Consider the following 25258-nt stretch of genomic DNA (forward strand, 5'->3'; position numbering starts at 1 on the left):
CTACCAAGTCTTTTCGTCCGGCAATGGAGAATATGTATCTTCTAGCCCAATGGATGAAAAAAAAGTGAATAGCTAAGATATCCATTCTAGTAGAAGACATTGGTCCTTCCGAGCCGGGGGAAAATGATGTTTTGAAGCTCATGCGCCAAGGATGTATTTGTACATATGTCAAGCTTCCGTCATCATCGACGCAAGGGCTGGGCAGCTGACACTTCCAAGATATGAGCTGGGAAGATGACTTCGCTGTTACATGCTCGGTAATTATAATGGTAAAATATAACATTCTAAGCACAAGATCCTGCGTGACAAGGATAACGGAAATATGATCTTCATACTACGTGTGCTAGGATAGTAGTGGGACATGATATGTTTCCGAAGCAGCGATAACCCCTCGGCTACAAAATCCTACATATTGTGACAAAATGATGGCTGCAGTACTAATAGTGTTTTGACTTTACTTCCTCTAGCCTTACGGCGGTCAATTTCAGGATTACATCTCCGCGGTTGGGTAAAACTATAGTGTGAACAAGATGGGAAATCGATGAGCATCTAACGGTAATCGCTCTCACAGCACCCCTTTAAACAGAAGATTTGCCGTTCGAATTTGTTCTCAAAAGTCTGTATTAATATTAGTTGATCGTTCTCTTCCACCCCTTCCTCTGCTGCTTGGTATTCCATGGATGAACGCCTCATTACATCATTGTATGACTATCAGGGGAGGCGGCAAACCTTAACTTCAGGTTCCTGGATGGGAACATTCATGCGTCATACCGCGTGACCTAAATCAAGTAATACTAGAACTGCGGAATGTAACCATTAAGTAGCTAATGGGAATTTCCAGTGCAAGCTCACATATACCATTCTGGGCTGAATGTACCTGATAGGCTCCAAACCTTTCTTCGCACAGGTAACTTCACAACTCAAGATGGAGCTCAATCAGTATTCACTTATGATCCTATGTCGCTTCTCTTCCGGAAGAGAATCTGCAAATCTCCATAACCCATTGTGAACCGATCTTTCGCCTTCCCCTCAAAGGCTGTCCCATCCTCTCCCGGCGCGAACTCGAAATCAAACATCGTGACCAGCCGTACTAAAGTGTTACGGAGGGTCAGCAAAGCCAGGGGTTTGCCAATGCACCCATACGGGCCTAATGAGGTGTTGGTCAGCATCGGTGGCCCTAGGGGTAAAGAGATCTGGCTCGCCTAACCTAGCGAAAACGGGGCAAAAGCGGCTCTCTGCTTCACCATCTCTGGGTGTAGATACCAGCGCTCGGGATAGAACTCCTTCGAACGCTCATAGACCTCTTCATCTATAGCAAATACGCAATTAGCCCTATGTATGAAATGTGCGCGAGGACTCGGACCTACCACGGCCTAGCACATACTGCGGGCACATAACCGTCATGTTACCCGGGATGTAGACCCCCTCGATGGTGATTCCTTCTGGTGGAGTCTTCCTTTGTAACGAAACCGCGGCTGGCGGGTGGAGCCGCAAAGTCTCGTTGATGATTGCGTTGAGATGTGGTAAGTTGGCTATCTTTTCATGTAAGACCTCATGCGACGGATCTGTTATGTACGGGGAAACTTCATCACGAAGTCGCTGCAACTGCTCTGGATGCTGTACTAATTGATATATTGCGGCCACGAGGATGGTAGCTGTCGTATCACTGCCAATTTGTCAGGGCTCTCGATCATTCACAAGACCTATCGTGCTTTCCTAACCTGCCAGCTAGTATAACCAACTGTGCGTCTCCTCGTAATAGTTCCCATTGCTCTCGTGAGGGCTGCTGGCCCTTGATCGGCGCCACAAGAACTGAAGCAATGTCAGGAATCTCCGCTGGAGTCTACGTCTTGTCAGAATGGGATGAAGCTGGAAGCTGACATATTCGTGGGGAGCAAACCTTGATTCGCTCCATCATCCTCTCGCCACAAAAGTCAAACAACCGCTGCCAAGCCCGCGACAACCCTGGAATAGAGGTGACAACACGGAAGAACCAAGTGGGCAAATACAGGCCGAGAGGGATCATTGCCTGTTTGAGTAAGTGTATAGCCCAGTGGTTCTCCTGTGCTTCGAGCATGCCGAACGACTTTCCGAAGGTGAGGTCACCCATGAAGTCGTAGCTATATAGCTCAAACCATTTGGTGATGTTGACAGGCTTACCAGCTGTAGCCTGTGAGCTGAAGTAATCTACCAGGTAGTTTAGGTAGCGACGCAATCGCTCTTCGTAGCCGCGCACTGCCTTATCCCCAAATGCGGCACTCCAAACGCGGCGTCGCTCTTCGTGGGCTTTCTTGTCACGCATAGTTTGTAGCGATACCATGGGATAGCTAATGTCGTACCAATCTGCTTTAGTACACCTGGATCCCGGTCCATATATTACATTTACAGCCTTGGAGTGCGCAATAGACAGGTAGTTGGGTCGAAGACGAACGAACGGACCATACTGCTGATGTAGCCTCTGCACCTGCCGAAATGCGTCGCTGTGTCGGAAAATAACTGGGAGAAAGAGACTGGTGATCCTACAGCCGAAGGGGCCTGGAAAGGCGTTGAGGGGATGGAAGAATACGCGATATATGAGAATGCTGATGTAGTAACCGCCGAGCATGCTGCCCTGAATGCGGGCTGCTTGAGTGAAGGCAGCAGTAACATTTAGCCCATATCGATGCTGGAAAAACAGCACCTCTGCTATCAATGTCGTTGCAAATATTTGAAGGTAGAGGACAATTCTGAGGTGATTCTCTCGATTTCTGAAGTAGACATGGTAGGAGACCGCCCCAGCTGCAAAAAGGACGAGGTAAGACCCCGACATCATAGTGTTTTCTTGGAATGAGTTCGTTGTAATCATCCGCCATTGCTACTTTCTCGCTTTAATACCTATGTTCTCTGACAACTAATTGTTTGGTGGGGTCGGAGATGTTGGGGAGTGTGGGGAGTATTGGGAGGGTAAATGACGCAGCTGACGTTGTATGAATGGGACCCGGCCTACCCGAGGCAGCCGAAATCCACACGCTTTCCATCAAATTACTTACAGTCCAATCCAATTCACAGAAAAAAAAATAAAATAAAATAAGGTTGCCTTCATTTTCTTTAAGTTTTGCATGTTATATTTTTGCCGTTTTGATCGAATGGATGACTATTCAAGTAAATTAGAAGCCACCCCTTTCTCCGAGGTATTTCATGCGTATAGATCTCGCGCAAGATTTACAACTGGGGACAGGAAATTAGTCGATGTTCTTGGAAAATATCCTCTAATAAAGAAAGTCATAGTTGGGTATGATCGAGCGAAGTAGCAATCCAGTAATCAGGTTTGTGAAATAGTTAAACTTTGGGTTAAGCGGAACCATCGGAATGAGTGGTAGAGCACTGTGAGGTCATGAATAACATTCTCCCACGCGGCCCTGTAGCTTGCATTTGATGGCTTAAGCAAGCTGGTGATCCTCAACCGTGGTGCTGTATCGAGATACTGTGTTTCGTGGATTCTTTTCACCTCGTTGGCAGGCTCTCTAGTGTGACGAGTAGATCCCATGCTAAGGCATTAGTACAAAGAGGAATATGGCACTAGTTATCGCCGGAGGGAGAGAAAGTGTGGTTATGCAAAAATGTATTGTTTCATGAGTATTTATGCATCTTTAGGGTGTAGACAGTGCACCCAATTGCACTTTATCATGCTTGTTGAATTAATCCATTTCCCAACTCTTCCTTGCGTTTGAGTACGATGAAACCCATGAGGGACGTGCTGTCTAGAGACATCATTCACATGGCTTGTATGGGCGGCTGATTGTTCGACTGCACATTGACTTGAAGATAAGTCAAACTAGGAAAATAGAAGGAGGTGTCAGGAGATGGTATACAGCATTGTGGATTTAAAATGCGCAAGTATACTAAAGAGTCAGTCATATTCAAGCCACCTAGGGAAAATGTGATATCTATTCTAGGAAGGGAGGCGTCGAAACAGAAGAATGAGGACCACGATGCTGACTCATATCGCGCAGCGCTTCGTATATACCATCGAGGATTACGGCAAAGGGCTCATAAGGCGCACTTGAACCCAATAGACCTTCCAGACAATTTCCTCACTGATCGTATGAACGTCCTGAGCATCCTCCTATCCCTCGATCTGAGACAACGATGTGAAAAGATCGCACAGTTCTTGGCGTGCTTCATAATCCGGCTTCCCAATCAGCGACATGTCCAGGAAACTTTTAACTTTGAGTGTTTGAACAAGCAATTTACTGCCTGCCCCCCAAGCAAACTGTCAAATGCCATGACACGTTTGATTCAACATTTAGACCTGGATTAGAGGACAGCAGTGAATCCATTCCCTGGCCATACCCAGCTAGAATTATGAACATATTATGCTCAAACCGTGGGTTTGTCATAGCACCCACTAGCTCTCCCACTACTTCTTTCAATGATTGATCGTTCTCAACAAGGAGATGAACTTTGTCTAGGAGTAAGACCTTCCCCAAGGCCCGGTCAAATAGGTCAAGGACCTTAAGCCCTGTGTCGCCTGAATACTCCCCAACGAGATCGGCGACAGAGTATTCTATGACTTCAGGGGTAGCGAAAAATCTCATGTGATGAAATATCTCGCCCATTCGCCGTGCAGTCGAAGCTTTACTAGTACCTGTAGGCTATTTACACCTGACGTGGTCTTCATGATGCAGATTGCATACCTGGTGCTCCTCGGAAGATATAAATGACCGGGATTCGTTCTCTGGAGTCGAGGTTCCCTATGATAGTTGGATTGGCGATTCGTATGTCGTCTAATAGCTGTTCAACAAAGGAGCCGCAGCCTGTTACACTGGAGGAAAGCTTTCGGTATTCCTCTTCCACATCGAGAACCCGGTTCCAGACTTTGGAGAAGTCTTCCACAGTCAAAACTGTTGGATCCATACTGGAGTCGGACAGATAGCGTCTTTGGCAAGATAATTGTGCATTTACCACAATTTGCTCAACGTGACGAGCGTTGGCAAAGCGAGGGGATACCAAGGCTTGTCGTATCATCTCTATTGCTACCTCGCTTGCCTCAGGAAAGCAGGAAACCCGAACCTCTTTCTTGCGAAAATTCATAATCTGATCCAGATGCGCTAAGGAATATTCTTTGAACCGAAACGAAGATTACATTGGAAATGTGCTAGACAGACCGGGATTGACATGACGAAACATCTCTCTTAGTTCATACTCATAAACAACGAGCAGAATACACTGAGATGATGTCCGACTTTCCGAGACACAGTTTACCAAGGTGTCAATAGCTGCTTTGTGGAGCGGATTCGGGTTCTTCCCTCCGCCCCACAGGGTATAGGCATCGTCATTGATCAGGACATTCCCTTCGGCTTCATGAATGGCGTTTTGAACCCGTTCCGCCGTCTCTCCGATATCCTTACCGATCAGCCCGGACTCAGTTTCGCGGATTACTCCATCATCAACATCCATTAGCACATATTTTACTTTCTTCTTGAGGGCAGTGGATATGGGTTGTTAGGTGCTTACTATCGTCTCTAGGCAGCAATCCTATGTCGTTTAAGATGCGGCCATATAGGGTGGCAAACGTAGTTTTACCGGTCCCAAGGGGGCCCTTGAGGGTCCCATCCAATGAAATAGTTCGAATGGGTTGACCGATGCTCATTCGCTGAGCCTTCATCTTTGCCTGTCTGTGCAACTGGCGTACTCGCTCCTTCACATCATCCAGGCCGACCATTTTCTGCAATGATTTCAATGCCTCACTGTCCTGTAAGGGGTCTAGTTGGGATGAAGCCTCTTCAACTTCAGGTTCCTCGTCTGTTTGGCCGTCGTCTAGGTCAACGTTTTTCGTAAGTGTCTTAATGACAATGAAGCCTCCTGCCACCAATCTGTCCCACAAAGTCTGCCAACTTGAATCCAGCACGAGGTCTTCAATATTGTTGGGATGGATGCAATCCAGTAACTTTTTTGGGTCTTCCTTAATCAGCATGAGTCTCTTTGTAGATTGCGTTAGAATAGCCAGTAAGCATGCTTCGTCGATTTCATTTGCTCCTTGCCCCACTTCAATATCGGCTTCCAAGCACGATAGGTCTGGCAGGCAGGATGGGATGTTCTGTGCACCAAAGAGGAATATCCGTGCATCCAGAGTTGATGAGCTGCGCATGGAATGTTCGCTGATCTTGTGCGCTAAATTTCGTTGACACGTATCGTGGACTTTCAACCATAAGGCCAATCTCTCTGTGTAATGATCCCGAATGTTAGATCCCCACTCTATCAATTGTTTCCTACGTGATACCTGGGCTTGTTCTCCGATTTCCAGATATTGCGAGAGAACTGTGTATGTCAGGTCTCCAGGCCTTTTCCCGAGACCTAATCCTCCAAAGCAGTCATTTGTGGTTCGTTCTTGTTCTGGTAATGAAGCTCCAAGTCAAGCTTACTCTCGATACTGATTTCCGAAAATGCATGGAAAAACCGAGAATTTCTCACGGAATGTTTCAGATAGTCCATAATTTCGGGGGTGGCGCGATGTGGGTCTCTGATAACTTCAATTGCACGCGAAAAGTCCCGCTTGATTGTTTGGCACTGAATTCTGAGGCTATCGATCTGGTGGCGAGCGACTAAATTCGGGTCTTTATCGCTACCCGGGCTAATCGTCCAGAATTGGGTCGGGTCACATCCCATTTGCGGCGATAGTACTGCAATATCTTTCTTGGAAACCTGCATACTTTGCAGCTGTATTGCACTCTTCCTCAGCTCCTCAGAAGGGCTAATCAATAGGATTTTTTGCCTTGTGAAAAGCCGCGATGAAAACTCGCAGAAAAGGAATGTTTCGTCGCCTGTCCATTTCCGGGGGTAAGCTCACGTCTTGTTCGATAATTGACGTCTGGTACTACTTTCTTCGTGTAGTTCTTCTTCAAACAGACACACTTTCCTGTCGAAAGCCAGTGCCCAATGGAATGAGTGTTGACAATAGGGTAGAGTCTCGAGCAATGATTAGGAAAGAAGGCTTTGGGGGATCACAATCGCCAATATAATCACTACGTCACGGTCGAGTGAACACGAGAGAAGAGCCCGCAAGAAAAGCATTTAAATCCTCCTTGCCTCCAGCCTGCTCTAGTTATGGGGCTCGTGCAGGCCTGATTCGCTAATTTCTCGGCTAGTGCTTACCTGCCACTCTATTCTGAGCCTTGTGTCCACCCCCGGTTATCCGAGCATCCTTTACTTCTACGTCCAAAGGGCAGTCGGGGGAGAATGATCCTAAACAGGACGGCTTCAGGGGGTGAGAGCATTTATTCCGGCCGTTCAGTTAAATGTAGGGAGAAAAGATACCACCGTTTCATACTGAAAGTACTCATCTGGGCATTACGTTGAAGGAACAGTCTCCCAATCAACACAACAACACCTTAGACCGGAATCTTATCAAACTACTTCTTTGCTTCTTCATTCAACGCCAGCAATGTATTTGGCTCGAGGCCTACACTGCCACTTGAGATAGCATTGAAGGGTGGAGGAGTGGGGCAATGATTAGTGGCCATCGGGCGGAAACTAGAACCACTTCTCAGTCCGTTCACTGTCTGTATATTCTATCATCCAAAGCCCTAGTTTATATGAGAAACATAGTAATTAGCAGATAAAGTGATGCCTCTGTACATTTTAATATATATCTCATATATGACTATAGGGCCCACAAATTCTTTTTGTCCGATGGCCGCATATCACGGCCGTAGTATGGGGTAAATTGCTTTCCCTCATCAATGAGCACGGACACCTGGGTGACCCGCATACTCTTCCTAATAGAGAAGGTGAGAAGGCTTAGCTATGCATATACAGATACCATGTGGAGGCACAATCGGGCAGCAGCAGAGATGTTGGCCCAATCCCTGACCGGCTGGGAGACAATGGGAAAGGTAAGTTCGGTTAACGGGACTTTTTGAAAATTTTGTGTTAGAGCTGATGCGTCAATCAAAAAAAGTTCTCCGAAAAGATACAACAGGCAAAAATATAAAGGCTCCCTGTCAGCCCCGCACAGTCTTTGCTTTCTTGAGAAATAGTGGACAAACAAGCGTGTGCTCAAACCCGTTCAGTGTGATCCAAGGCCCATTATGATGAAACCTAAAAATCTGACCTAGGTTTTCCGCCACTCGTCTCCCCCCTACAAGCGCTAACGGAGTGAGAAAAATATCTACTAGAGTGGAAAGCACCTCCTCCCCATGAACCGGGTCCCCCAGTTCCCCTGCAGCTTTCTGTAATTGTTGCCGGAGTCTCCTGGCTTGGCCCATGGCGCTGGGCACTCGGTTGGTGATGTCGTATGCGATCCATCGGGATGAGAGGCGGATTATGCGCACCTGTTCGTCGGCGAGGATGTTTCCGAAAACTCGAGCATTGGGGATAGTAACCTGGGAGAGGAGCTGGTGGTCTCGAGACAAGAGATTCACAAGAGTGGCGCCCAATGCCCCTGCCAGTGAAGCAAACGTGTCGAGCATTTCCAGGACGAGGAAGCGATTCTTGGACCACTCGGTCTGGGTCAGACAATATTTATCGGACATATCATGGTACTTGGAAGGCTGGCGAAGAAGATGAAATTGAAGCATGGACAAGGTCTCGCCCGGCATCGCCCAGAGTGCATCCATCGGGATGGCGAAGGTAGTAGTAGTAGCCTTTGGATGCTGGGCCGCCAGCGTGTCTTCAATCCTGTCTGTGACCTTGTCTACAAGAAGGGAAAGGTGGACCCATGATGTAGGCAGATTGTGTGGTGATGCTGATTCTGTCAAGCGCAAAGATATGTGCTCGATGAGGTCGTAGTCAATGGTCGGTCGGCTTTGGCAAAAGTCAGTGATCATGCTCTTGGGTTGGTAGAAACTCTGATTGAATCCCTCAATATTTGGTCCGAAGCTTAGGAGGTACCGTGGCCAACGAAATCTTGCTTCTTCTGATTCTTCGTAGTGGACCTTGTTACCTGCCACGTTGTCTGGAAACCGGGGGATAATAGAGTCAAAATTTTCGCCGCTCAGCAGCCGCATGACAAGCCACTGGCAGCTGTTTGTCCACATATTCCAGCCTTTCCGCATCTGTTTTTCAACAAGTATCCTAACAATCCGATCCAGATGTTTGTTGACCTCCCCTCCCAAGCATTCTTTGAGGGCGCGGTTCACCCTGCCCGCGGCCTTGCTGAGTAGATTCGCTCTGACCTGCGCCATCTTCGTCATTGCGATACTTCCAAAGGCATTTGCCTCTTTCACAAAGGTGTCAATAACTCTGGCCTGTCGAAGGCGGGCAGACTCGGGATAGCCCGAGAATGCGCCGCCATATACACGCTTAACGCAGGCAAGCAAGGGCCGTTGCTTGATCTTTATCTTCTTGTACTGAAATTCCAGTCGCTTGGTTTCCTTGTGCCGGTAGAAGAATGGACATGACACTTTCTGCGCTTTGCCGATGGTTTGGGAGAGTAAAGATGGTGGCATTCTGGGAGATACGCGCATGCCATGATTGATTCTTGCGATTTATTAGACAGGATGGCAGCCCAATCGAATGCAACGAATTGGGGAATTCACTCACCTTTTCAGCCCGGACTCGAATATTAGAGGCCCAAACATGAACGACAGATGGAAGTTTCCAGCGGGGGCTAGGTTTCCTTTGAGCATCAGTGCCCAAGTACGCAGAAATTGGGATATGGATCCCTTCGTCTCTGCTTCCTTGAGTATTTTCATAGCCAGTCTTTCTCGCCAGGAGAACTTAGAAGCGGTTGGAAGATTTGTATCCTGTTTCTGCTTCTTCCCCGTGTAATTTCCCTTTGCGTGGTCCTTTTCCCTCCTCCCACTTTCATCTTCCCTCTCACTTTCGTCTTCCCTCTCACTTTCGTCTTCCCTCTCACTTTCGTCTTCCCTCTCACTTTCGTCTTCCCTCTCACTTTCGTCTTCACTTTCGCACTCGTTTTCCATCTCGCTCTCGTTCTCACTCTCACTCTCGTCTTCCATGTCGTTCTCATCTTCACTCTCTATCTCGTCTTCTAATATCTCATGTTCATTCATATTTATGTACTTGTTCAGTTGAGCCCGTAGCTCTATGATAGCTATACGTGCAAATATTCTCAAGTTAGTAATAAGCCAGGGGTATTGTCAGAGAATACTCAATGCTGACCAGGAATATCTGGATCTTCATAGTGTACCAGACCGAGATGGTGGCCTGGCTGACAGACCTCAACTCTGTTCTTACATGGCGCACAAAAATACCGAAGACGTGGCGTGGAGTTCATGGAGGCTGTGTCGAACCTGCGTTCCTGCCACTCATGCTTGGTATACTCATACTCGTACCGGATGTAAGGCTCGCAGTCATGCATACACTCGTAGTAAACCTTCGATTGGATGAGTTGACCGCATGCACTACACGAGATTCCGTAGAGCCTTGGTCTCATTACTCTGGTGGTATTTGCGTCGTTCGTTATGGCACACTTGACTGAGAGTAGCTGGTGAGATGGTTGTTGTGAAGAGCATGGGAGCCTTCGTTTACCTACCATTGGGGAGGTTTGGTTGCATATTTAGGTAGTCTTGAGATAGTTGAGTAGGTTCGTAAAGAATGTCAATATCCAGAAAGCCTTTTTGGTTAGGGTGCGTTTCCATAAATGTTGCTACACTCTCACTCACTTGAGGACTGCAGGATAAGGCGTGCATAGCGGTGATCATTGCTCTCCAGCTCATTCAGGTGCTCTGTTGTATGTTAAAGGTTGGCATGTGACACTGGGTTCATACTACTCACCTTGGGCTCTTTGCAAGGTCTCGTGGTAGAGGCTTGAACCAGCGGCCTTGTCGAAGTTGGGTTGACTACCAACTGCAAGAACGGTCACACCTAAAGCAGTATAGGTACGTCAGGAACCGCGGTACTTACCCCAGATATTGAACATCTTCTCGAAGTTATCACATTCCAATCTGGGAGGGACATGAGGTTGATAAGCGGCCTTTTTCATCTCGCAGTAGAATCTGATCATGTTCTGAACTTCATCCCGTACGGCAACCCAATAAAGCCTCCTGAGTTCTTTTACGATGGTCTTGGGTGTTGCAGGAATTCCGTGTTTCGTATTTCGTTTCTGAGGGGCACCCTCCATTCTGCTACAGGTGAAGTGGTATAGTGGATCTGTGTTGACAGAGAAGAAGGGCGCTGAAGAGTCTGTTGGATTGTTCTTGGGGTTTGGATTTGCGTGCTCACAGGTCATGAGGGCCCCATTACCGGTAAACATGATGGGACCGCTATATATCATCACATAAAAGACTGGAAGCAAGTGTCGACGGGTGCAGAACCACCCCCAAACTTGGGCTTGGGTAGGCAGCTTTCGGTCATTCCGAGACAGCTTCGGGGAATCGTAATCAAACGAGGCATCCAATATCGACCGATTCAGTGTCTATTGATTTGTTGTGTATATGTGGGTCCGGCTGTTGGCGACCCGACCTCAACCAGCCACCCACTCGGGCTGCACGCTGGCTGCGGAATCAGACCCGCTCAATGTGGGCAGCGTTTGGTTATACCAAGTTGGTGGGGCGTGGGCATCCATACATCTTTGGGCTAAGATACTTCAGATTTGGACTGCCCAAACTTCCCAAGAGGTTTCGAAGGGCTTCGTTGACACTAGACTCAGACGTACACGTACTGTTATAAGGCTGTTGCAAGGCTTCCGATTGTGCAATGAGTTGGCAGTACAAGGTTGAATAGGTTAGGAAACAGTGGGTTTCACTTTTAACCCTAACCCTGTCTGCCCACGGGGTATAGTTTTTTCTATACCAGCGGGTCAGTCTTATTTATACTCCGCGCACCTACAATGACTTTGACACGGACAAGCAAGCGTACTTCTCAATCGCAAACGCCTCAACCATGACAAGAAGAGATACACCGAAAGACGGGAAGGCTGGAAATGCCCTCAGACGATTCGGAGCGAAACTCTTGTTAACCAAGCGCCCGGTTGTTAAAACAGCCAGAGTGGCTGCTACATCCAGCGCGGGGATACAGAGCTCGAGTAGTGCTCCCTCTTCCCAGCACTTGACCGGTACATCAAGGGCTGCCGCGGAGGCTTCGAATTTTCTGGAAACAGTTCTCGCAACTGCCGACCGTGGGTACTCCCTCAGATGATCACATGTTAGCCTGGTTAAAAGCTCAATCAGCGGCTGACTCCGTTCAACAGCAATGACCTTCACACAAGAATGCATCTCGGATGAATACCGTATCAAGCTTGAAAAGCTACCAATTCACAAAGTCGAGAAAACAGACAACACGGAACCATTTCAAACGTATGATATGTGATATCTTTCGCAGCAGCTCATCAGCTAATCCGCCATACTGTAGGACTGACGACACATGGCGACTTATTGAACTAGCAGCCGAGAAGTCAGTTAATGCTTACTTTGAATCACCCGAATTGCCTCCCGACTCCCCGGTCTTTGAGCTGACGCCCAGGGGAGACTCAAAGAGAATTCTCGGGACTGTAGTGGACTCTGTGCTAGTTGTGGCAGTTCGCGGATCAACCAGCGTAATGGACTGGATGGTGAATGGAAATGGCGAGCCAATAACCCCTTCCCAGGTAGAACGATCATCCTCCATGCGCTATATTCAAGATTGTATCCTCACGCTGACTATTCCGCCAGAGCATTGGAGAACCAGAAGCCGGATATCATAAGGGGTATCTCGCTGTTGCCGAAGCGATGCAAGCGCGACTTGCCGAAGAAGTTCGTGCGGCAGTGGGGGCACCAGGAGATATGGATCTCCTTTTCACGGGCCATTCTGCTGGTGGTGGGATGGCACAGCTGTTCTATGCCATGGCAGCCTCAAAGTCATCGAGTCGTACCATCGCAACCGTAGTACCTAGTGAGCCTCTGATTACCCTCAGTTCCTGCAAATCTCTCGCAAAGCACCTTGCTAACATTTCAAACTCTATGAACAGATTTCCGACGGGTTCATTGCATTGTATTTGGCACCCCACCGATCGCTACTATCCCCATCCGCCCGCCAAGCCGCGACCCATTCCAGTCAGGAATATTCCTGAGCATAATAAATGAAGGAGACCCCGTTCCACTGCTCCAGCAGGACTACTTGTCCGCCCTGATAGAGGTCTTCGTCCGAAGCCCAAGAGAGCTGAAAGCGAGGTACCCGGATGGGTTCAAAGTTCCAGACCCCGTCGTACGCATCAGCGGACCTTGTGTTGTTCTCCGCGATACTGACCCTACTAATGTTGAGTCATGTGTATTCGATGCTGTCAAGATACCGGAAGCGATGCTTGAACGCAAATTGTTCGGGAATGTGAGCGCACACAACAAAGATGACTACTTGAAGAGATGTCGGAACCTGAGGAGCATAGCGTTTTCTCAGGACCACGTGCGTTCTTATATCCTGGGAGGCGGGGAGGGTGGAAAGGGTGGTTTGACAGGAGTACGACAGGTACACCGTGGGGTTCCCAAAAACGAATTCAACAGTTGGGCAAATCAGCTTTCCAATTGAAGAATTTGACTCAAGGTTTTCATCCTTTCCGCAATTCCGAAGACACAAGCTTGTGACACCAACATGTGTCATGCCCTCTTCCTCCTCTGCAACTCCCAGCCTTCAAGCCCCTCGAAGCTACATGTGGGTTTAGGTATTCTGTTGAAGGTGATCGGCACATCCTTGTCTGTTGTACGAGCTTGATTATAATGCCGCTGCCTCACGAGCCCCCAGGTCGTGCGAAAACGGCTACATAACCATGGTGACGACGTTGTACACGATCCATTCATTTGCGAGATTGACTCCAAATCTAGTCCTAGCCTTGGCGCCACAGGAAGGTGTGTGGCGTGTGTCCTTATCTCTCGGTATCTCTCCAGTCCCGGTAGCCATAAGAAGACTTAGCGATCTGGTTTCCGCGGGCGCTCTTCATTGCCCGGTCTCAATGATCATGCTAGGACAAGTGAAGTAGAACTTCTAGAGTCCTGAAGTAAATAGGAACTATTCAACTCTCGCCGCTATCTCACTAGATGGGAGAATTAGGTATCCATGGGATTCCTTAACCTGCTGGAAGGAGCCATGTAAGAGCTACAATAGCGCTAGTGAGACCAGTGCTTTTAGCACTTTCCGGTCTATGGGTTCGATTGTAGTTGCCGTTGAACATGTTGCACGGGTTGAGCGCGTACAGTTGGTCGTGTGTTGTAAGCAATTCATACTGCTCATGCCAAGGGGTTGAAGCAAGCACCGGACAAAACCGGAAACTTGTGCAGGAGTCTAATTTCTGAAATTACTCTGTAATCTAAGGCCCTGGACGCCGCCTCCTCATCTTTCGAATAAACTCTCATAACTGTTTTTGCTATTATGTTTACGATAATATTACTGGTGTATAGTAATAACGATGATACAGGTATCCAACTAGGGTTTTTAGTAAATTCTGTAAGCAAGCCTGAGCATTTTTGAGAATATTTATTGATCTCATAATACAATATAAATATAATAAGACATCTAGAAGAGAGCAGAATCTTTCGAGCACTAGATTCAGTCATTAATTGTGTTTGAGATAACTAGAAGTTTCTCGTTAAATACCATCGAGTATTAAAATTGGTAAGAAAAATATAGAGTTTGATAGGATTCCTAATAACAATGATTTTCAATGAAATATAATATGTCCAACTAGTTTTTAAACCCATTACACTTATAATCGATCAGATATATAATTGATCAAGTGGCTCGAGGGATATGCCAGAAGGAGGAAACAGAGACTGAGAGAGAATCATGAAGTGGCTTCAGGTCTCGTGACAACCGCCATTCACATCTTGCTGCTATCAAGCGCTAAGATTACCATAATGATAAGTGACTATATCGTGGTCATCATGTAACCATCCAGGTTCTACAATGCACCCAAGATGTTACCCCGGCCAAAGTGTGGGTCATCAGATTAGCCAAGTTTGACCCACTGGCACAGCCACCAGGCTGGCGCGGCCCCTCCAGGCTCCAGGGTTGCCTGAGATGTTCCCTCGAGACATTTTCCCATCCAAACCAGCTCCATGTTCAACTGGATGGCAGTGGCACAGAACAATCCCGCATCAATGGCAATCAGCAGGCTGGACCAGCGTAAGGCCTCGCGTCGGTCACACCAGAAGTCGCGGTCAGGCTGCCGCAACTGCAAAAGACGACACATTAAGGTTTTCCGCCCCACCTCCCGATCCTGTATGCTTATCTGAAGAAGCGCAATGTTAACGGCCAATTCAGTGCGATGAATTACGACCACAATGCTCTAATTGCAAGAACCACTCAGTCAATTGTGATTACTCTGCTTCAACCGGGCTAGACAGGCAACCGCTGTCAGCAAGAGCCTCCCAGTCTACATTACCAGCAAAGCCGGACCGCCTCATCAACTGGATCTTCGTCCCATCTCTCTATCAAAGCCCACCGAAAACCCCAAGTCCTGACTCTATTGCCAGATCAGTTACCCCAACTTCAACTAGCGCTCAATATTCCCCGTCTTCATCATCCAGTCGGTCAACTCCCTCGCCATCCTCTTTCCAACCCATCCCCGCCCCTACAACATTTGACTTTCATGACTTCACCCTTCACCACCACTACCTAACCTCAACCTGTTACACACTCGCCGAAGATGACGGCAGCCTTCACTTCTGGCGTGATGAAGCTCCCAAAATGGCAATCTCGCATCCCTTCATCCTACATCTGATCCTGGCGCTAGCTGGGCTGCACAAGGCCAAGGTCGACACAGTCGACACCGACAACACATTTCCGAATCCCGGAGCAAATGATTCCTGGCTAGTAAACAGAGCAGAGCATCACTCTGCAAAAGGGCTAAGTGAACTATTGTCTCTTCTCGCTCATGTTAGCCCCAACAACATTGCGGCAGTGTGGGCGGGGGCCACCATTTTGTGTTTTCTGCCTATGGCTCGGGGTCCGCGACCGGGTGACTATCTGTTCTTTTCGATTGGCACTGATCATGAAAGCATGGTACAGTGGCCTTCTTTGGTGAAAGGAGTGAAAACACTTTCTGGAATGTCTGGTGATATCAAGCCTCGGGGGGACAAAAGTGGCTCATCTCGAGTTGATCAAGGAGGCATGGCGTCAGAAATAAATTACCGGGGATTGTTACAGGCCTTGAGGGAGCGGATTCCTCTGCATGGCCAACAGCGCGGAGAACTGAATGCCCGGGAACTGAGCGACTGTTATATTAATGCCATTGCTATGTTGGAGCGCGTGCTCGATGACAGGCATGGGGAAAAGCAAGATTGGGGAGAGAATAATACTGGCAGGTTGGCGATGATTATATATGATTGGATTTGTTGCTTCGAACCTGCACTGGATGCCTTTCAGAACAAAGACCCGGTAGCATTGATACTGCTGGCTTACTTTCTCGTGCTTATGAAATTACATGACGGAGTGTGGTATGCTCGGGGCTGGGCGGAGCATATCATGGGGGGTATTGAGGAATGCTTGGGTCAAGATGATCGTCGGTGGCTACAATGGCCGATGAAGCAGATTGGAATGCGCAAGGATGCAGGTAGTACATTCTATGCAGCGGAAGAAGAATAATGATATAAATCAGCCACCCCCAAATTAAGCATTGAATCAATTTGTTTCCAACACGAAAACCTCCCAATATTGGGTCCTTTCATAAAAGACGCCAGACCTAATCATCACGGCATCAATTATACCGAGATCCGTTGTTCGCCGAATCATGCTCCGTTCCCAGCAATCCTAACTTATCTCCACAACTGTCTACCTCCAAGTCCTCCAAGACTAGTGTCTGCTCACTAACCATAGGTACCGAGTTCGCCCGCATTTCAATTTTCCGCAGCAGTTGCCCCGGATGGAACAGATTGAAAATAATAACAGCCGGCACCATCATCGCCCCATCCAACCCAATTAACAATTTCTCATTCCGCATCGTTGAGCTCGTCCAGCCATGTAGCAGTTCGATGGTCCGATAGATACTTCGGATATATATCAACAAAACCGAGAAAACCATGGCCGAGAATAAAGCGATCACTACAGGCATGTGCGCATTACCCCGGCGGCAGGGCACTTCGCGGCAGAACACGCGCCAAGCAAAATCAGCTCCAAGTGCAACGAAGACTGTTATAGCCACAAGTTGGAAGATGATGCCGCCGACCATGATATGTGTTCCGGTTGACTGGGACGAGGAGGAGGAGGAGTCTCTGGCGCTCACCGAGCTGGTACTGGAGCTCGAACCCCCACCGCCAGCTCCTGATGAAGCCATTCCACCGCCTGCTGCCTGGACGACTAACGAGATGATGTCGCAGGTGCAAAATATCCAGAGGTAGAGCTTAGGAGAAAGGATGGACGATTGGGGGCCAAATATGCGGATGAAGCGGGCTAGCAGGACGTAGATTCCTGCGGTGAAGAATGTTGGTGCTGTCGACGGATGTTAGATTTGTACCAGTACCTGAAATGGGGTATCGCACCTATGATAAGGGTGGTAATTTGCATGAGATATGGTGTCTGAGCATAGGGACATTTAGCAGACCAGATTCGGGCTGCCCAACCGAGAATTTCGACTGCGTTTCAGTTAGCATAAATAGAACAGGCTTTGTGATTGTCGAAAGACCTAAGCATCCTAGTGAAAACACGGAGCACCACCAAGTTCGAAACCACACCATTTGGATGGCATGGCCTAGCATCGAAGCGCCGAAGAGGACTACAAAGGTAGAGGCTGCGGCGAGCGAGGGCACATAGCCGTATGAAGTAGAGACGCCATCAACATAGGCATGGCATGTGTCGCTGCCGTATGTCTGTGTTTCTGAACTCCCATGGCCTGATGCACTCATTATTGTAGGAGAGGAGGCGACAAGTTAACGTAACTTAGTAGTTCAATTGGAGTTGGTTCGTAAAGCTAAGCGAGCTGCATAATTCAGTGATGAACACTGGCGATTCTTATAAAGAAGTCAATCATAGTATTCGAATGGACGCTATATCACACAATATTTATACGGAAATCCAATATTTCTTCTCTTCACTCCTTTCGCGTTATGCTGGGATATGGCTGCTAACACTTAGTCACAGCTTACGACTTATCTCCCTTTCGAAACATGGTAGATGCTTCCCCTATGGTATGAAAATATATTCCTTGAAGAATCTGATGGTCAATATCTTCAGTTCGTGGCGTATCCGTGATAGCTGTCTCAAAAAGGCAAGTCTTTTCCCTAATCGGTCCATCGTATTCGTGAAGTATCACACTAACCCTAATCTGGACCGCGCCGGTGGCTCGGCTGCCGATCCCTTGGCACGGGGCGGCCTAATGCCTCCCGCATTTTCGAAACCTTGTCCCGAATAATAACATCTTATTTCGATCAATCACAGTATTCTGATGCCTTAGCAGTGGAGCTCGTTCCAACTCTTGTTTGCCAAATTGCCAAGATCCAAACACCGCATCATCCTCCTATCAGCTATCACTCATAACAAAACAGAATATGACCGCCTGAATCCTACGCATGCTGTCATCTTCCCACGGGACGTTATTTAGGCAGCAGACTGTGACAGTTTTAGACATGTAGGTATGTAGGAATGCAACCCTGCTGCTATTGTGGTGTTGACAGCCATTGAGCATGCTGCAGCACTGCTCGGGGCGAGTGATTACATCACAGCAAGTTCTTGGCATCAGGCGTCCCAGCTCGTTGTCCACGGGTACAGCGGGTTTGGCTCTGCGTAGCATTCCAAAGCTGCCAGTGTAGCCAATCATCGTACACTTGATGCATCGCAACGCGCCGTGCTCGTATACTTCCAGTCCAAGATGGCTAGCGACTTGCCTATCCAGGGCTGTCATCGTGCCCCTAACCAGATCGGAGCCATCTGAAACTTGCTCCATCTTCACGCATGACTGGCTTACAACTGCTACTCCACAATCATAAAAATAGCGCTGGCGCCATTTCTTCAAGGTGACGACGGCAAGTAATATACCTGCATTTGTAATCTACTAACAGCTCGGCCCTAGGCCTACATCCAGATATAAATTCCTCCAAATCCACATCATGTAAACAATCCTCCAGAATTCAGAATCGAATCAGCTCTGCTATCACTACCACTACCTCCATAATGAAGATAACCCCCCTACTATTCCTCGCCGCGGGCCTTGCCCAAACCCATGCATTCCCATCACAAGGAGGAGCACCGCACCCACTACCCTGGTCCCCTCCAGGCCCAAACGATGGTAAGCAGTCCTGTCTAATCCACGTTTTTTCCATATTTCAAGCCATCGTTAACATGAAATAATAGTCCGCGCCCCCTGCCCAATGCTCAACACCCTCGCCAACCACGGTTATCTCCCCCACAACGGCAAGGACATCACTGAGCAACACACCATCAACGCCCTCTACAACGCCCTCGGCATCGATGCAGAACTCGCCACATACCTCCACCAGGAAGCAGTCACCACCAACCCAGCCCCAAACGCTACTACTTTCTCCCTCAATGATCTGAGTCGTCATGACATCCTTGAACATGATGCTAGTTTGAGGTATGGTTTTTTTCTCTCTCTCCCCCTTTACAGCACCGTATACACTCATCTCACCACGTATTCTTTGATAGTCGTCAGGATGCCTTCTTCGGCGACAACCACGACTTCAACCAAACCATCTTCGACGAGACCCGCTCATACTGGACCTCTCCCATCATCGACGTGAAGCAGGCTGCTCTGTCCCGCCAAGCACGCGTGAACACTTCCATGGCTACCAATCCGAATTATACCATGTCCGAGCTGGGTGCGTCGTTTAGCTATGGGGAGACAGCGGCGTATATCATTGTTCTTGGGGATAAGGAGAATGGTTTGGTGAATCGGTCGAGGGTGGAGTATCTTTTTGGTAGGTTTAGTTCTGTTGGAGTTGTAGTGGTGGTGTGCTTTGCTGACTGATGGTCTGCAGAGAATGAACGTCTTCCGCTGGATCTTGGGTGGACTCGTGCGAAGGAGAATATCACGTTTGATGATTTGAGTACGATGTTGAATAGGATTGTTAATGCCACGGGTGGGGAGAGCGAGTTTGACAGGGAGTTGGCGAAGAGGGGTGGGGTGCACGTTGGGAAGTGGAGAGAGTAGATGGGCTTTGTTCGAAGTGGGTGGATTCAGAGTGGGTTAGATGTTCACTACAGGAAGTGTATATCGGTCTGATTAATAGGTGGGTATAAAGAGGGCTTTGAGTTGTGACATATCTTGCTGTTATGATTGGCATATACGAGTTGCGTCTGTATGAAGAGTCTTGGCCGTAACATCTCAAATCCGGACAAGTTATTATCATCATCGTTTGCTGCTTTGAGAAATATTTCTAGTCCTAGTTGGACGGTCATTGATGTTCTCACCTCATACTCGCGCGGTAGCCATGATTATCACAGCTCACGCCATCCTTTTAAACCAGATCTTCTCCCCCAAAACGGACTCCAAATCCAACCCCAAGCTCTTCGCTACTCCCTGCTCGTCAACATAAAACTCGGCCTTCGTATAGTCTGGTCCCACAGCCTCGGCCTCAGGATTATAGGACTTGACGACGAAGAATTCTCCACTGACATGCTCAAACCGCATACAACAGCTCCCCACACGGTCTCTCAAATCAACAACCAACTTGCCACTCTTCTCACACACCTTAATCACTCCGTATCCAGGATGCGCATATGTCCCTGTATATGCTCCCAGCGACAACGAAAGTGGTAGCCTCGTTTTCAGGTCCGGATACAACCGTGCTACCACACTTTCGACACTCTCGTTGTACATCCGTTCCATCTCCTTAAGCTTCTCCCCTAGCTTCCTCACATGGGTCTCTCTTTCGGCTCCGCTCTTCCCCAGCAGCTGATCGATGAGGTACAAGAACAAATCCAACTCTGCAATCCTCGCGTTCTGTGTATTCCCCATCATAGCAAAGGCAAAGCCCTTCGCAGGCAAAAATCCAACCATTATCCCAAATCCAGCCCAGCTGCCCGTGTGCCAGTATAATTGTTCTCCATGGTAGTAGTCTATAAACCACCCCATGGTATAGAGATGGTATGCACCGGGCGGAGCGAGCATATTTTTCCAATCAGACTCAGCAATGACTGCCCTGGGTATACGAAGTGCTGTGTGCCCCTCTTTCGAGATAGGCGGTGCCTGGTAAAGCATAGCGCGCAGCCACTTTGCGTAATCCATCACGTTAGAAACCATTGAACCAGTTCCGGTGATCGGAGCATAGTTGATATATTGCTCTTCGTAATAGGTGTGTGTGTCTGGATTCCAGGTGTAGCCCTTCACTAGTCTCCTTGCCAAGTTCGCGTGCTTTTGCACATCGGCAGTGGAGAAGTATGTATCGTTCATGTCAAGTGGGTCCCAGATTCTTCTTACGAGTGTCGTTCCGAGGCTCTCCCCGTTTATGTGTTCCAACAAATATGTCGCAGCCATGAACATATGATTGTTGTAGTTGAATGTGGTCCGTGGCGGAAAGGCCAGTGGTAGCCATCGAAGCCTGCGGACCTCGGTGCGCAAATTCTCATCCGGATGAGCGAGGTTGATGGAAAAGAAGTGGCCAGGGAGCCCACTGCGATGCGATAAGATGTCTTCAATTGTAGTGTTGGTGGTGGCAGAAGGAGTAGAAAGAACAAAGTCGTCACGGATGATGGAAGAGACGGGCGTAGACCAGGAGATTGGTTGCGGAGTGGACTGGCTGTCGTCGATCGCTAAAGACATTGCGGCGGCGGTGAAGGCTTTGGTTGTGCTGCAGGTTGTGAAGAGAGAGGTGGTGGTCATGGGTGTGGAGGGAAAGGAGGCGTAGCCGTAGGCCTGAGTTCATTGTTAGTGTAGTTCTTAGGTCAATGGCAATGTGGATGGTGGTGGTACCTTTGCGTAGGTGCTGGAACCGTGCACAACCGATACGGTCAGGCCTGGAATGTGCCATTCTTCAAGCAATTTGTCGACGAGAGCGTCGAATTCTGGAGTGAGTGGATTTCTTTCCTGGCGGAGAACCATTGCGCTGGAGTCTGCTTGGATCTGGGTTAAAGAAAATGAGAGATGGGATGTGGGAGGAAGTGAGATGAGCGAAGATGCAGAGAGTGAGGAGTCAAGTTGCACCGGGGTCCGTGGGTAGCCCGGCGTAGCTGCCTAGCACTAATTCCCGCAGATAAGCCCCGAACGGCCGCAGAAAACCAATACTAGTCTGCATCAATACTTGCTTTTGCCGCAGCATGCATAGGAGCCTCCTTGATCAGAATCTCCAGTTATCCCAGCTAGATCATTGGTTCCCAATAGTGTTACTGGTATTTCCCGAGCATCAGAGAGTGAAAGCTATTATGATCTGAACATAGCAATCATTTATGTAGACTTTGTGAATTATACTACATGCTCTGACTCAATTAAAATGACCACCTATCGAGTAAAGCTTTCATGCAGGCTGCTCCTGTCGCTGCAGCATACGGTTGCCATACTTTATTCTTATGGCTGTCGGCATAGTCACAAACACCCTTCACCACTAGACAAGGCAGGCTCTCCCAGACCCCTGCACCCTCCATTTCGAACGCTATCACATTATGACGCTCAGCGATGAGGTCTCTGTCTTGTCCAGACTTCATGACAGTATCGCCCGACGCAATGAACCCTAGGTGAATTGCCGGAGAAGGAGGATCCCCCTGTGTAAGTGCAGCCTGGAGCCGCATCCGTTTCACAAGGTTTTCTTCCCCGCATCCCAATTCATGACACGATAGATCAAACACCTCGCCGCATACCGTAGTATTGGTCGAGTCTGCGCAGCTGATGCAAGTAGTGCTGCCACGGTGTTTATGCTGATAGCTTGGCTCGTACAGTTTATCTTGTTCAACTCCCGGATATCGAGCAGTGTTATTGCCAGGCTTTTCATTTATAGCTCCCATATATTCCGTCATTTTGTTCGAAACATGCTGTTGTTCTATGGTCGTCTTTAACTTCGAAAGGAAACCTCTTATATTGACGTTGGGCCGCCCCAGCCCATCGGCAACCGATGCTTTAGGCAGAAATGCCCCAGGAATCCTTCGCCCGAAATCATGCTGGATAATCCCATCACTGACTACTATATCTCCGAGGAGGATTTCTTTGTTCCCCTCCTTATATGGGACGCCGCCACAGATTCCGACCACCAGGGCGAGCTTGATGTTCGGATAGGTTGACCGTATTGAAGAGGATGCTTGAGACGCAACACTCTTTCCCATACCCGGAAGATGTACCAATGCGGTGTTATGGCGACCCATTCGACCGAGTGTGTACGTGTTCGAGTCTCCCGGTGAATTCCCATACAGGCTGAAGTCTTCAAATCTTTCATCAAACAGAGCACTGACAGCATTAGCCTCTAGCGGCAAAGCACAGAATATTGCGACCGTGAAATCTGCTTTATGGGGGAATTGTGAGGCAATTGAAGTCTCTGGAATAACATGGTGAGCGACTGTGTCGAGCGTTTTCGCGGTAGGAGCGCTCTGGATACCCCAGTCATCTTGATAGGCTTCAAACAATCTCTTCAATGGGGAAACAACTTTCTCGTATAAAACGTTCTGTCGGGCCGTTATCTGCTCTGTATACCCGTACTGTTGTATGGAGTCGCCACCAAATAGCTCAGGGTTGAGACAGTTGTTAACAGCCTCCTCGTACATAGAATGCACCATGTCCTTCAAATTGCTTCTGTGCGCCGTTGTCCACGCCCACGTATAGTAGTCGTTAACCGCAGTTTCGCTGAAGGGGTGAGGGCATTCTTCACTTGTCAAGGGCTGCTTGATGGCAATTTCGATAAGAAGAACCCCTAATGCTAGAATGTATGGATATTGGTGCATGAGGTTATCGGCATTATAGCAGTCCGTAGAAGTAACCACCGCTCGGGCCATGTTTGCTGTCAGATATGGATGTGGCTTTCCATGACCTGCCAGGCCAGTTTTCTCAGTTAGCAATTGAATGCTCCCGTGAGTCCAGGGCGCCATCATCCACGCTGAACTGTAATACTGCCAGACGGACTTGGCAATGGTATAGGCTAGATGAGACTTTCCCTTGTTCGAAAGATGAGGTATTTGTTCGAGCCATTGCCCTAGTGAACGTCCTTCGATAGGAAGAATGCCATGGGAGGACTTAGGATCAGGTGATTCGATCACTTGCAGCACGTTTGATTGAATGCAAAACTGAACAGGCTTGCCAAGGCGATTGTCGATCAACTTGCAGAATTCCCCCCGCTCTAGCCGTCTCGATCTCTGGGATAAGAGCGAGCTATTGCGTTTCGATGATAATAAATTACCATATGTGGATGCGAACCCAACCTTCTTGTTCTTCTGGACATTAGTCTGTCTGCGCAACTCCGTCTCGGCCGTTAGTTGTGTTTACTGTCAACCGAGCCTTTTGTCTCACCTTGGGACTTTCACAATCGACGCCTTCCACGGCACGAATGATGAAGTGTTCGTAGGTGGAAAAGGCTTGGCCTTGAAGGCGAGCTCAAAGGAAATATCATCGTCACCGATTTGATTGTCAGTACTCAGTCGCAGTCGAGTCGATTCCAAGTGAACAGTGGGGCAGCCACATTTAGCATAGGTTTGTAACTGAGTGTAGAGGACTTGGTTCAGGTACCCTGAGTATCCGATGTCGCTATCGTCCTGATATTCCTCCGTATATAGCGGCTCCGTCTCGTCCACCGTGAAACAGTCCGAAATCAATTGTAAGAGAGCATTGTATTCCGGGCTATGTCGGACAAAATGCGTCAGGCTTTCCTGGGTCTCTCTGATTACAGTCTGTCTAATATTGCTCGTTGAGTCTTTATAAATTAGGATTCTGCACAGAGCCTGAAAGCGACCTGCCACATTCCGCGACGTCTGAGTAGTGGGTTAGTGCGCAACGTAAGGGTTTCGCGTATGAGAAAAACCCACTGAGCACGCTTTATCGATAATCTCGAATATTTTCAACAATCTTTGTCGCGCAGGGGCTGTCTGACTGATAGCTGGGATCTGCTGAGATAAAACAAACAGCTCGCATCCCAACGTACCGTAAGCGGTATCGCGCGTCTGTTGCCCTATAAGAATAACTTGGCTGCTGACCCACGGCAGAACCTGACAGCCCAAGTCCAATACATCATCCTCGTCCATGAGGCATGATAGAACTGTATTGGTGCGACATAAGAGCGAGGATGTTTTGTTGAAACAGTCAGCGGGTGCGGGGTAATTAGCCAGCACGTGTCGAGCTAAGCCCGAATAGAGAAAGCAGAGCCATCAGTGGTGTTGGTCGAAACCCCCCATTTCATAGTCACCAAGTTATGGCAGACCAGCCTTCCATCTATGAGGCCACCCTGGCCTGTTACCAGGTCCTTCGAGGCTCGGCTGCTGTTCCTGC

At 48.4% G+C, this 25258-nt stretch overlaps 8 protein-coding genes across 8 annotated transcripts; 3 read left to right on the plus strand and 5 right to left on the minus strand.

Moving 5' to 3' along the window:
- Positions 1-947: 947 nt before the first annotated feature.
- On the minus strand, positions 948-2812 carry BO85DRAFT_376177 (cytochrome P450; the record flags this gene model as incomplete). The annotated part of the gene is made up of 5 exons (XM_025656212.1): positions 948-1147; positions 1208-1309; positions 1368-1666; positions 1722-1843; positions 1901-2812. 5 exons carry the CDS (start codon positions 2810-2812, stop codon positions 948-950), a joined length of 1635 nt encoding a protein of 544 aa, XP_025513899.1.
- Positions 2813-4285: 1473 nt separating this feature from the next.
- On the minus strand, positions 4286-6690 carry BO85DRAFT_498407 (uncharacterized protein; the record flags this gene model as incomplete). Its single annotated transcript, XM_025664033.1, has 6 exons — positions 4286-4336; positions 4389-4627; positions 4677-5090; positions 5148-5420; positions 5497-6336; positions 6405-6690. The coding sequence occupies 6 exons, from the start codon at positions 6688-6690 to the stop codon at positions 4286-4288; spliced, it is 2103 nt and encodes a 700-aa protein (XP_025513900.1).
- Positions 6691-7982: 1292 nt separating this feature from the next.
- BO85DRAFT_375843 (uncharacterized protein) lies at positions 7983-9905 on the minus strand (the record flags this gene model as incomplete). The annotated part of the gene is made up of 3 exons (XM_025656191.1): positions 7983-8168; positions 9048-9459; positions 9523-9905. 3 exons carry the CDS (start codon positions 9903-9905, stop codon positions 7983-7985), a joined length of 981 nt encoding a protein of 326 aa, XP_025513901.1.
- A 1921-nt stretch (positions 9906-11826) lies between these two features.
- BO85DRAFT_461063 (uncharacterized protein) lies at positions 11827-13443 on the plus strand (the record flags this gene model as incomplete). Its single annotated transcript, XM_025661759.1, has 5 exons — positions 11827-12061; positions 12134-12239; positions 12295-12529; positions 12594-12974; positions 13057-13443. 5 exons carry the CDS (start codon positions 11827-11829, stop codon positions 13441-13443), a joined length of 1344 nt encoding a protein of 447 aa, XP_025513902.1.
- Positions 13444-14964: 1521 nt separating this feature from the next.
- Positions 14965-16494, plus strand: BO85DRAFT_424912 (Zn(II)2Cys6 transcription factor; the record flags this gene model as incomplete). Its single annotated transcript, XM_025658062.1, has 2 exons — positions 14965-15104; positions 15172-16494. Coding segments are annotated over 2 exons (1463 nt in total), but the record flags the coding sequence as incomplete, so codon positions are not given.
- Positions 16495-16606: 112 nt separating this feature from the next.
- On the minus strand, positions 16607-17766 carry BO85DRAFT_498422 (RTA1 domain-containing protein; the record flags this gene model as incomplete). Its single annotated transcript, XM_025664034.1, has 4 exons — positions 17531-17766; positions 17388-17480; positions 17161-17337; positions 16607-17118 (listed from the first exon to the last, which is right to left on the minus strand). Exons 1-4 carry the CDS (start codon positions 17748-17750, stop codon positions 16607-16609), a joined length of 1002 nt encoding a protein of 333 aa, XP_025513904.1. The 5' UTR covers positions 17751-17766.
- Positions 17767-18700: 934 nt separating this feature from the next.
- Positions 18701-20158, plus strand: BO85DRAFT_70385 (peroxidase family protein). Its single transcript, XM_025665605.1, has 5 exons — positions 18701-18857; positions 18914-19129; positions 19195-19435; positions 19507-19778; positions 19839-20158. Exons 2-5 carry the CDS (start codon positions 19015-19017, stop codon positions 20009-20011), a joined length of 801 nt encoding a protein of 266 aa, XP_025513905.1. The 5' UTR covers positions 18701-18857; positions 18914-19014; the 3' UTR covers positions 20012-20158.
- A 147-nt stretch (positions 20159-20305) lies between these two features.
- BO85DRAFT_461067 (penicillin-binding protein) lies at positions 20306-25014 on the minus strand (the record flags this gene model as incomplete). Its single annotated transcript, XM_025661760.1, has 5 exons — positions 20306-21715; positions 21773-22033; positions 22357-24226; positions 24287-24744; positions 24799-25014. 5 exons carry the CDS (start codon positions 25012-25014, stop codon positions 20306-20308), a joined length of 4215 nt encoding a protein of 1404 aa, XP_025513906.1.
- Positions 25015-25258: the final 244 nt, after the last annotated feature.

The sequence above is a fragment of the Aspergillus piperis genome (assembly GCF_003184755.1).
Source record: "Aspergillus piperis CBS 112811 unplaced genomic scaffold BO85scaffold_14, whole genome shotgun sequence".
Taxonomy (NCBI): Eukaryota; Fungi; Ascomycota; class Eurotiomycetes; order Eurotiales; family Aspergillaceae; genus Aspergillus; species Aspergillus piperis.